General features: G+C 45.2%; 1 protein-coding gene across 1 annotated transcript in view; it reads left to right on the top strand.

Moving 5' to 3' along the window:
- uox (urate oxidase) overlaps positions 1–12,690 on the top strand; it is a 30,840-nt gene that overhangs the window by 3,507 nt on the left and 14,643 nt on the right. Inside the window, exons 2-3 of the mRNA XM_078218990.1 lie at positions 2,358–2,573; positions 6,116–6,232. Coding sequence (XP_078075116.1) covers positions 2,358–2,573; positions 6,116–6,232 — 333 coding nt within the window. The remainder of the gene's footprint in view (positions 1–2,357; positions 2,574–6,115; positions 6,233–12,690) is intronic.

Here is a 12,690-nt window from a genome sequence, read left to right as displayed (position 1 = left end):
CTGCTGTCAGACCTTTGAATGGACTTACCTTGCATTAAGTTGATCTTTCTCTACACCCTAGCTATGTCTGTAACACTACATTCTGCACTCTCTCCTTTCCTTCTCTATGAACGGTATGCTTTGTCTGTGTAGTGCGCAAGAAACGATACTTTTCACTGTCTGTTAATACATGTGACAATAATAAATCAAATCAAATCAAATCAAATCCCTAGCTGGGGAATCTAGAACACTGGGGCACAGCCTCAGGATAAGGGGTCGGCCATTTGCGACTGAGACGAGGAGAAATTTCTTCATTCAAAGGGTTGGAAATCTTTGGAGTTCTCGACTCCAGAGGGTTGTGGGTGCTTCATCATTGAATGTATTCAAAGATGGGATGGACAGATATTTGGTCTCTCGAGGAATCAAGGGATATGGAGAGTGAGCAGGAAAGTAGAATTAAAGCCATGATTTTATTAAATGGTGGAGCAGGCTGGACGGGCTATATAGACCATAATAGGAACCTGGAGGAGGCCATTCGGCCCCTCAAGCCTGTTCTGCCATTCAATAGGATAATGATTGATCCAACATTCCTCACATACATTTTCCGCCCTTTCCCCGTAACCCTTGATTCCCGTACTGATCAAAAATCCATCTGTCAGAGCCTTAAAAATAAACAAGGACTCTGTCCCCACAGCTCTCTGTGGCAAGGAGTTCCAAAGTCTCACAACCCTCTGAGAGAAGAAATTCCCCCTCATATCATTCTTAAATTAGCCCCCCTTTATTCTGAGATGGCCTGGTCTACTACTGCTCCCATTTCTTAAGTTTTATGTATAGATTGGAACTATACTCATTGGAATTTAGAAGAATGAGGAGAGGATATATATATATAAAATTATGAAGGGAATCGATAGAAGAAGGGAGGTTATTTCCACTGGTGGTGAAACCAGAATTAGGGGGCATAGACTCAAGATAAGGGGGAGCAGATTTAGGATTGAATTGAAGAGGAACTTCTTCACCCAAAGGGTTGTGAATCTGTGGAATTCCCTGTCCAGTGAAGCAGTTGAGGCTACCTCATTGAATGTTTTTAAGGCAAAGATAGACAGATTTTTGAACAGTAAAGGAATTAAGGGGTATGGTGAGCGGACGGATATGTGGCGCTGAGTCCACAAAAAGATCAGCCATGATCTTATTGGGTTAAAGTCCAACAGTTTATTTGGAATCATGAGCTTTCAGTGCGCTGCTCCTTCATCAGGTGAGTGATGAACTCACCTGATGAAGGAGCAGTGCTCCGAAAGCTCGTGATTCCAAATAAACCTGTTGGACTTTAACCTGGTGTTGTGAGACTTCTTATTGTGCCCACCCCAGTCCAACGTCGGCATCTTCACATCATGATCTTATTGAACGGCAGAGCATGCTTGAGGGGCAGATGGCCTACTCCTGCTCCGGGTTCTGAACCTGGATATGCCTCATCATGGGTTGCATAGTTTTCCATCCATTATTTCTCTTGGGGGTTGTGCATCAGTCATTCCCAAATTCTCAGTGTGTGTTCCCAGCTGGTGAAGCTATGTTTGGGATATGCAAAGGGTGAACCTTCTTCTGTATGTATAGTTCATAGTTTTTCTCTGATAATACTTTTCCTTTCTAAATGATATTTTTATCAACACTCTTAAACAATGATATCAGTGATACATGAAACAAAATATTGTTGATGTTGGACATTTGGACTTGAAAGGAGAAAATTCTGGTAGTGCTCAGGTCAGGCAGTTCTATGGAGAGAGGGACATAGGGTTATATTACAAGACGGTGGTCTGACAAAGTTCCAACAAAGCCGCATAAGAGCTGAATTGGTAACCTTGCCTTTCTCTCTTCATGCATGATACCTTGTATTTCCAGCATTTTCTATCTGTTGGATTTGAACATATGAACACACGAATTAGGAGTAGGAGTAGGCCACTCGGCCCCTCCAGCCTGCAATGCCATTTAATAAGGACATAGCTAATCTGATTATAACCTCAACGCCACATACCACCACAACATTTCACCCCTCTGGGTGACATGGTGGCACAGTGGTTAGCACAGCTTCCTCACAGCACCAGGGACCCGAGTTTGATAACCGGCTTGGGTCACTGTCTTTGTGGAGTTTGCATATTCTCCCCCGTGTCTGCATGGGTTTCCTCCAGTTGCTCCGGTTTCCTCCCACAATCCAAAGACGTGCTGGTTAGGTGCATTGACCATGCTAAATTCTCTCTCAGTGTACCCGAGCAGGCGCCGGCGACTAGGGGATTTTCACAGTAACTTCATTGCAGTGTGAATATAAGCCTACTTGTGACAAATAAATAACTATTACCTATTAGATTGTATTTTCCTTTGTGACACAGGGAGATACGGAATTTGTCCACACTGGATATGGGAAAAATGTGGTAAAGGTTCTAACCATCAGGAGAGAAGGAAAGCATCACTACATCAAAGAGATTGAAGCAAATATCCAGCTGACACTGAAGACATTAAAGGATTACCTACATGGAGACAATTCTGACATCATTCCTACCGACACAATAAAAAATACCGTTCACGCCTTGGCTAAGCTCAAAGGGGTAAGTTTAGTTGAGGTATTGTTATTATAACCCACTTGTCCTCACACACATACAGATTAGGGTTTTCAACTTTGGCTGAATACATCACTGGAGGTTTGTTTTTGTAGGTATCCGATATTAGAGGTTTGTCAGCAAATCCAAGATGATGCTAGTTTCTAAGTGTGCAAGATCTTTATTCGTAGAGTTTTATATAATGCTTTAAAATGTCTACACCATGCTTCAGTTCACAGTTTCTTGTAGCTTCTGTGTGTTCGTTTGCTTATCTTTAGCCAATCAAGCACAGTGAGCATAGATCAGTTAACAGACTCACATAAGCAAACTCAGGACAATTGAGCAATTAAACATGCAGTTTCATCACAAGACCTTCTGCTTGCAACCCCCACACTCCTGCCATTGGCCACCCAACATGTCCATCCTCACTGCTTGCTCTCATGCCCACATGTCTGCTCCTTGTCTGCTGCGATGCTCCACTGATGCTTGACACAAACTGGGAGAATAGCACCTCATGTTCCGATTAGGCATGTGGCAGCCCTCTGGTTTCAACATTGAATTCAACAACTTTAGATTGCAAACTTTCCCCTCCATCCTGACACCCCGCCCTCCTTTTGTTTTCTGTTATTCAATTTCCTCTGGCTTGTCCCAAGACAATCCCACCCCTCCCCCACATGGCCATTGTCCCTTGCTGTTCAGTCTCGCTCCCACTGAACGCTGTGCTCGGTTTAATCCAGCTTTTCTGTTCTCATGTCCATCCTCACAGTGCTCTCTCTGCCCCCTCCACCATTTGGAATGCGCAAAGCCTCTTTATCGGCCAATTGAATGTCTATCAATCAACCCAGACTTCTTTCCCATCTCCAGTATTTTTGTATAGAATCATAGAATCTGTACAGTACAGAAGGAGGCCATTCGGCCCATCGAGCCTGCACCAACCACAATCCTACCCAAGCTCTATTCCCGTAACCCCACATATTTACCCTGCCAATCCCCCTGACACTAAAGGTTAACCTAACCTGCACGTCTTTCAGACTGTGGGAGGAAATCCATGCAGACAAGGGGAGAACGTGTAGACTCCACACAGACAGTGACCCGAGGTCAGAACCGAACCCAGGTTCCTGGCGCTGTGAAGAAGCAGTGCTAACCACTGTGCCACCGTGCCAACCTCAGAGATAATGAAATAAGCCGATTCTGTTTGAAGCTTCTATGATTTTTCTCCAGGTTGTTTGTGCCCTGGCGAGGAATCTTCTATTCCCGGAATCTCCAAGTCATTGGGGAGGTGGTGATGCAGTGGTATTTCCACTGGACTAGTAATCCAGAGATCTAGAGTAATACATAGGAACATACATAGAACATAGAAGCAGGAGGAGGCCATTTGGCCCTTCGAGCCTGCTTCACCATTCATTTTGATCATGGCTGATCATCGAATTCAATATTCTGATCCCGCCTTCCCCCATAACCTTTGATCCTTTAGCCCCAAGACCTATATCTATGATGCACTATCAATTACGATACGAGGACTCCAGCGAGTGAGTGAAATAACAGGCTTTTATTCGCAAAGAACTGGAGCACACCCTTGTAGCTGACCTGGCCCAGACTGAGGCGAGGAGGAGGAACCATCACCTTTATACCTCGCTCAGGTGGAAAGGGTGGAGTCTCAGGTGGAAAGGGAGGAGTCTCGGGCCAGGTGCAGCATGGGTGTGTCCAGGCACACACATGTAATTACAGTGGTTCACCACAATCTAATTTCTTCTTCAAATCACAAAACATTTTGGCCTCAGCTATTTTCTGTGGGAGTGAATTCCACAGATTCACCACCCTCTGGGTGAGAAATTTCTCCTCACTTCAGTTCTAAAATGTTTACCCCTTATCCCCAAACTATGACCCCTAGTTCTGAACTCCCCCACCATTGGGAACATTTTTTCTGAATCTACTCTGTCTAATCCTGTGAGATCCTTTCTCACTCTTCTAAACTCCAATAAATATAATCCTAACCGACTTAGTCTGTCCTCATATGACAGACCTGCAGTTCCAGGAATCAGCCTGGTAAATCTTCGCTGTACCCCCTCTATAGCAAGGACATTCTTCCTCAGATAAGAACACCAAAACTGCACACAATACTCCAGGTGTGGCCTCACCAACACCCTGTACAATTGCAGTAAAACATCCTATCTCTATATTCATACCCTCTCGCTATGAAGGACAACTTAACATTTGCCTTCCTCACTGCCTGCTGTACCTGCGCGCTTACTTTCAGCGACAGGTGCACGAGGACACCAAGGTCTCACTGAGTATCGATCTCTCTGAGGATCTGGGTTTGAATCCTATCATGGCAGATGTTGAAATTTGAATTCAATTTAACAAAATCTGGAATTGAAAGCCTAATGTTGACCATAAATCGATCGTCATAAAAACCCATCTGGTTCACTAACGCCCTTTAGGGATGGAAGTCTGCTGCCCTTACCTGGTCTGGCCTACATGTGACTCCAGAGCCACAATAATATAAATGGCTGTTAGCCCAGCCTGTGGTGCCCACATCCCGTAAATGAACGAATAAAGGATTTACGGGCCCACTGCCACAAGAGAGACTGTGGTGTGATGGGAATGTCACTGGAATGGTAACCTTGAGGCTCTGTGGTTTCAAGTCCCAGCTTGTGAAATGGAATTTTACTTTTATTCTCAGTAATTATTTTTAATGAAAAGATATACCAAGTACCCACTATCGAAGCCAGATTTTAATTAATTGAAATTAAATTCTACCAGCTCCTGGATTTGAACCCATGACCCCAGAGCCATTCGTCAGGGTCTATAGATTACTTGTGCAATGACACTCCCATGACACCATCAGATCCCCTCCCATCGCCACTGCAGTCCTTAAACCTTCTTACCAGCTTGTCAGTTTCAGAGGTGATACATATATTGAAACTGTGAAGAAATGTACAATTTCACTCAAACTAACTCTTAATCTAAACTGACGTCCGGAATTCTCCAGTCTCATGCGTCCTGACACTGCTGCCGGCGGGAACGGAGAATTTGGTGCTCATCCAAAATTAAACATAAATAAAAGGGGCAGGAGGAGGCCAAATGGCCCTTCGAGCCTGCTCCACCATTCATTTTGATCATGGCTGATCATCAAATTCAATATCCTGATCCCGCCTTCCAGCGTGAATTCTCCGGGTTCTCCAGCGGCTGAGATTCTCCAGTCCTGCTGCAGTTAATGGAGTTTTGGCTGAGCGCCAAATTCTCCGTTCCTGCTGGCAGCAGTGATGGAGCGAATGAGACCGGAGAATCCCAGCCGACATTTGCTGCAGCGGGGCTGGAGAATGGCTGAATGAAATGGAAAGAAAATGAAAAATGACCTCAGTATAATAAGACCTCATGGTCTTATTATGGGAACCAAGGGTTACAGGGAGAAGGCAGGAGAATGGGGATGAGAATCAGATCAGTCATGATTGAATGGCGGAGCAGACTCGATGGGCCGAATGGGCTAATTCTGCTCCTATATTTTATGGTCTTATGGTCTTATACATTGAAATGTTTTATCTTGTCAGATTCGAACTATTGAAGAATTTGCTCTGGATATCTGTGACCACTTCTTAACTTCCTTTCAACATGTCAGACAGGTCATGGTCTACATGCAAGAGGCACCCTGGAAACGTTTGGAGAAAGTAAGGATTTTAGACAAACATTATTGAGAAGTATTGATGCCTTGCTGCATTTTAATTTCATGAGTACTCCCTGCCATTTCTACCCCGTCCGAATTCCTGCTTCTCGTGCACAAAACTGTTCTCATTCTTGCTTTCTTGAAGTGTCACGGTGGCACAGTGGTTACACTGCTGCCTCACAGCACCAGGCACCTGGGTTTGATTCCCGGCTTGGATCACTGTTTGTGCGGAGTCTGCACATTCCCCCCGTGTCTGCGTGAGTTTCCACTGGGTACTGCGGTTTCCTCCCACAGTCTGAAAGACGTGCTGGTTAGGTGCGTTGGCCGTGCTAAATTCTCCCTCAGTGTACCCAAACAGGCGCCGGAGTGCGGCGACTAGACGATTTTCATAGTAGCTTCATTGTAGTGTTAATGTAAGCCTGCTTGTGACACTAATAAATAAACTTTAAACTTCAAATCCCTTGCTGGCCTTTTACTCCTCCCATCTCTGTAACCTACTCCAGACCCAAATCCCTCTGCGATCCCAGCACTCTTCCAATCCTAGAGTCTCATGCATTCCTTATTTAAATCGCTGCACCATCGACTGTTGCTTCTTCAGCTGTCAACATTCTGAGCTCCAGAATTTCCTCCTTGACCTTTCGACCTCTCCTTCAAAACAAGTCTATCTCAGATCAGGTTTCTGGTCATCTGTCTTAATACCTCCTAGTGTGGCTCGGGATCAGATTTTGCTAGATATTGGCTCCTGTGAAGCGCCTTGGGATATTTTGTTATACTAAAGGTGCTACATAAATGCAAGTTGTTGTTGTTGTGGTAGGCTTCTGCAGAAAATGCAGATGTATGGGATTGGGGGTGATCTAGGAAATTGGATCAGGAATTGGCTAGCGGATAGGAAACAGAGGGTGGTGGTTGATAGTAAATATTCATCATGGAGTGCGGTTACAAGTGGTGTACCTCAGGGATCTGTTTTGGGGCCACTGCTGTTTGTAATATTTATTAATGATCTGGATGAGGGTATAGTTGGGTGGATTAGCAAATTTGCTGATGACACCAAAGTCGGTGGTGTGGTAGACAGTGAGGAAGGGTGTCGTAGTTTGCAGGAAGACTTAGACAGGTTGCAAAGTTGGGCCGAGAGGTGGCGGATGGAGTTTAATGCGGAGAAGTGTGAGGTAATTCACTTTGGTAGGAATAACAGATGTGTTGAGTATAGGGCTAACGGGAGGACTTTGAATAGTGTGGAGGAGCAGAGGGATCTAGGTGTATGTGTGCATAGATCCCTGAAAGTTGGGAATCAAGTAGATAAGGTTGTTAAGAAGGCATATGGTGTCTTGGCGTTTATTGGTAGGGGGATTGAATTTAGGAGTCGTAGCGTTATGTTGCAACTGTACACAACTCTGGTGCGGCCGCACTTGGAGTACTGTGTGCAGTTCTGGTCCCCACATTACAGGAAGGATGTGGAGGCTTTGGAGAGGGTGCAGAGGAGGTTTACCAGGATGTTGCCTGGTATGGAGGGGAGATCCTATGAGGAGAGGCTGAGGGATTTGGGATTGTTTTCGCTGGAAAGGCGGCGGCTAAGAGGGGATCTTATTGAAACATATAAGATGATTAGAGGTTTAGATAGGGTGGATAGTGATAGCCTTTTTCCTCTGATGGAGAAATCCAGCACGAGGGGGCATGGCTTTAAATTGAGGGGGGGTAGTTATAGAACCGATGTCAGGGGTAGGTTCTTTACCCAGAGGGTGGTGAGGGATTGGAATGCCCTGCCAGCATCAGTAGTAAATGCGCCTAGTTTGGGGGCGTTTAAGAGATCCGTAGATAGGTTCATGGACGAAAAGAAATTGGTTTAGGTTGGAGGGTCACAGTTTTTTTTTTAACTGGTCGGTGCAACATCGTGGGCCGAAGGGCCTGTTCTGCGCTGTAATGTTCTATGTTCTATGTTCTATAGTTCCACTGGGCATCACAGCTGAGCCAGAATCACTCCATCTGACACATGCACACAAGTGTGGTTTCCAATAGGCGGGGCTGAACAGTGATCGTGGGAGACAACCTTGGAGCAAGTTTTAGGTGCAGGAGTTAATTTTTGTGTGTCCCCCCGTAGTCACCTTGGTAGTCAATTTCAACTTGTCTTGCCCATGGCACTAACCAGCCAGGTGATGAGGGAACCAGTCACCTGAGACTCCCAATTATCAACTAGTTCTTTGATAGCACAGGACGTGAATTTTGCTGAAAGAGAGACATGTTGTTGAAACTTTAGCAGCACTTGCTCAATCCTGAGAGCGCTAATAGCTATACCAACAAACTGGTGAAGATAATCAGCCAAGTTCCTAACCCGGCTCATTTACCCTTGCTAGAAGTTCGTAAATTCATAAATTCATAAGATATAGGAGCAGAATCAAGCCATTCAGCCCATCGAATCCACTCCGCCATCCGATCATGGCTGATATGTTCCTCATCCCCATTTTCCTGCCTTCTCCCCATCACCCTTCAACCCATTACCAATTAAAAACCTGTCTAACTCCTCCTTAAATTTACTCACTGTCCCAGCACCCACCACACATTGGGGTAGCGAATTCCACAGATTCACAACCCTTTGGGAGAAGTAGTTTCCCCTCAACTCTGTTTTAAATTTGCTACCCGTTATCCGAAAACTATGACCTCTCATTCTAGAATGCCCCACCAGCGGAAGCATCCGCTCCACGTCTACTTTATCCATACCTTTTATCATCTTGTATACCTCAATTTGATCTCCTCTCATTCTTCTAAATTCCAGAGAGTATCGGCCTAAACTGTTCAATCTCTCTTCATACAACAAACCTCTCATCTCTGGAATCAATCTAGTGAACCTCCTCTGAACTGCCTCCAATGCCACTGCATCTTTCCTCAAATAAGGGGACCAGAACTGTGCACAATACTCCAGGTGTGGCCTCACCAATGCCTTGTATAGTTGCAACAATGCTTGCTTACCTTTATATGACATTTACCTTTATATGACCTTTATATGACACACATTCATACACAGGGAGCCGTTCTCTGCAGACAAATGGAATATCCTCAAACCTTCCACATTTTCTGAATTACTCAGAAACATGGAGCTCTTTAGTTCCCATGGTTTCTCAGCCAATCAGAATCAATGAAAAAAACCAATCAACATTCTTTTCTCCAGTAGTATAAATTGTTGCATTTGTCCTGATGAGTGCAAGATGAAAAGCTTTGGCAACATTTTAAAAATTCTTTCCTGGTGTTGTGCCTGCCGCACAGCCTATTTTAACACTTACACGGTGGACAGAAAATTGCGAGTAGACTTCTTGTTAGTACAACAATATTTATTTAAACAGACAATCAATAATCACCCACCCAATCAACAATAAGTTATCTTACAGAAATACTAGAGTTCAAGTCCAATACAAGACCTTGACTTAACTTTTGCGTGACTGGCAAGTACCCAAGCAGATATTGGCCTTTATCTGCGCGCTGGTCTCCGTAGTCCTCTGCGTAGTCTGGTCCTTTGGTCTGGTCTGGCACTCTGGCTCTGGTCTTCCTTCCTTCTCGGGTGTGGTGGCTCTCCTCGTGCTGGTTGTTGCTGGCGACGGTCACCGTTGTTGTAGCTCGTTCATGGGGTCAGAGAGAGAGAGAGATTCTTGGTTGCGCAGCACCCTTTATACCCCATTGGTTTTTGCGCCCCTTTTGGCCATTGCCAATCAATCAATCAGGACTTGATCACCCTGATCGATAAAGTCCAATCGGGTGCTGCCACACCAATCTCTGGGTGTGTCCCCAACGGCCATGCCTGTAGGTGCTGGGGGCACGTAGGACACACACCTCCCTCCCAAATAAGGAGTTAAGGCGCCCCTGTGTCTGGTAAACAACCCATTTTGACCAGAAAGTCCCCATTGCCCTGGAGATGGCCCATATCCTGTGTATTCATTTGTCTGAGCTGCAGCCTGTTTATTTCTGTCTTTTAGGCGGCAGCCTGCTGTTTTAGTTCTTGCCCAATTGTCCCAGAGTGCTTTACAAATCGCCATTTTGGGTGGCCCGTTTGACCACACTGGGATATGGGAGGCACTGGCTAGACCATCATTTATTACCCAGCCCTAATTGGCCTTGAAAAGGTGATGGTGAGGCACCAATTTGAACCACTGCAGTCCATATGGCGTGGGTACACCCAGTGTGCTGTTAGGGAGAGTGTTCCAGGATTTTGGCCCAGGAACAATGAGGGGGCGGTAATATATTCCCAAGCCAGGATGGTGAGTGGCTTGGAGGGGAACTGCAGGTGGTGGTGTTCCCATGTGTTCTTCTAGGTAGTAGTGGTCGCGTGTTTGGAAGGTTTTGTTAAAAGGGCTTTGCTGAGTTGTAGTGGTACCTCTTGTAGATGGTACATACTGTGCGGCAGCAGTGGAGGGAGTGACTGTTGAAGGTGGTGGATGAGGTGCTGATCAAGATGGTTGCTTTGTCCTGAACAGTTTCTGTCTGTCTGAGTTGTACCATTCTTACCATTGTTAGCTCAGTGAAAACAGCATTTAGCTGCCTCACTATTGAGGGAGGTACTGTGGAGCAGAAGGTAGATTCCCTGCCTCTAAACCAGACCCACTGGCTTTGAGTCCCACCCTCGGACATGATGGTCAAAGAAGGGGCAGTCATAATGCAGCCAAACAGTTTGAGTATCAACCTGCTAATCCTTCCAAATACACATCAGTAGCAGGCAGTAAGAGTGAGGGAGATTCCTGGTCAGCCATGTGATGGAAAGAGCATTGGTGCCTCTACCATCACTGCCCATATCTCCAGACTAGAATATATATGTAAAAGTGCATGTGGCCACAGCAACTTGGAGCCCCTGAGCAAACTCTAACACACTAACACTCACCATTAAAAATCTTTGAGAGCTATGAAATTGCTGCATTTGCAAGGGAGATACAAACTAGACGTGCAGCATATGTTTAGTGCTGGGAATTAGTGGAATCAGTATCCTTTAAACTAAGCACTAATCGTTAATTGTTCTAAATCAACTCCTCTGGTTATGAGAATTAGCCATTAGTGTGGGTAAGATTTAGGATAGGGACAATTTTATATTTTAATTGTTTTTCTTACTTTTCATTTTTGATTCTTCTTTTCCCTCCTTCCTGTCTTTCTTTGCTCTGTTTATTCCTTGCTCTGTTCCTGCTTTGACATTTAATTCACACAATTTATTTCACTCTCTATTGCAGTGTTTCTGCAAATAAAATGGTGGCTAAACTCAGCAAGTCTGGCAGCATCAGTGAAGAGAGAAACACGGATAATGTTTCGAGTCTGTACGACCCTTCTACAGTTCAATTTCAGATTTCCAGCAAAGTATTTTGCTTTTATTTCAGTGTTCATTTCTGAATCGTTAAATCCCATCGGTTATGGAGATGTGCAGTGTGTGGCCAGGGGTGACTCGGGTCTCTGTTTATCAGCTCACACTTTCAGTAGCTTTGGGAAAAGAGGTTCTGAGTTGAGGGTTGCAATGTCAAGTCTAACGAGCGGCAGATGCTGTGAGATGCTGCATTGGGGCAGAATTTGATTTGATATTTTCATTATCTAGATCTTTAGGTGAGTGGGCAAATCAATGGCAGACACAGTATAATTTGCATAAATGTGAGGTTATTCACTTTGGAAGCAAAAACAAGAAGGCAGATTACTACCTGAATGGCTATAAATTGGGAGAGGGGAGTGTGCAGGGGGACCTGGGTGTCCTTGTGCACCAGTCGCTGAAGGTAAGCATGCAGGTGCAGCAGGCGATAAAGAAGGCAAATGGTATGTTGGCCTTCATTGCGAGAGGTTTCGAGTACAGGAGCAGGGATGTGTTGTTGCAATTATACAGGGCCTTGGTGAGGCCACACCTAGAATATTGTGTGCAGTTTTGGGCTCCTTTTCTGAGGAAGGATGTTCTTGCTCTCGAGGGAGCGCAGCGAAGGCTTACCAGGCTGATTCCGGAGATGGCGGGACTGATATATGAGGAGAGATTGGCTAGGTTGGGATTGTTTTCACTGGAGTTCAGACAGATGGGGGGGGATCTTATAGAGATTTATAAAATTCTACCAGGACTAGACAGGGTAGATGCAGGAAGGATGTTCCCGATGGTGGGGTGTCCAGAAACAGGGGTCACAGTCTGAAGATACAGGGTAGACCATTTAGGATAGAGATGAGGAGACATTTCTTCACCCAAAGAGTGGTGAGCCTGTGGAATTTATTACCACAGGAAGTAGTTGATGCCAAAACATTGAATGCATTCGAGAGCCATGATTGTGATGAATGATGGAGCAGGCTCGAAGGGCTGAATGGCCTCCTCCTGCGCCTATCTTCTATGTTTCTTTTAACCATAGCCTTCGCCCATTTCACGTGAATCTGAAAGTAGGCAGTTGGTGCAGGTGAAGCCAAGCTACTCTACAGCTAACAATTCTGCCACCAATGGGGTGGCATGGTGGCACAGTGGTTAGCACTGCTGCTTCA

The sequence above is a fragment of the Mustelus asterias genome, chromosome 8 (assembly GCF_964213995.1).
Source record: "Mustelus asterias chromosome 8, sMusAst1.hap1.1, whole genome shotgun sequence".
Classification (NCBI taxonomy): Eukaryota; Metazoa; Chordata; class Chondrichthyes; order Carcharhiniformes; family Triakidae; genus Mustelus; species Mustelus asterias.
The sequence above is the reverse complement of the archived record's forward strand: the minus strand, read 5'-3'. Positions and strand labels throughout refer to the sequence as shown.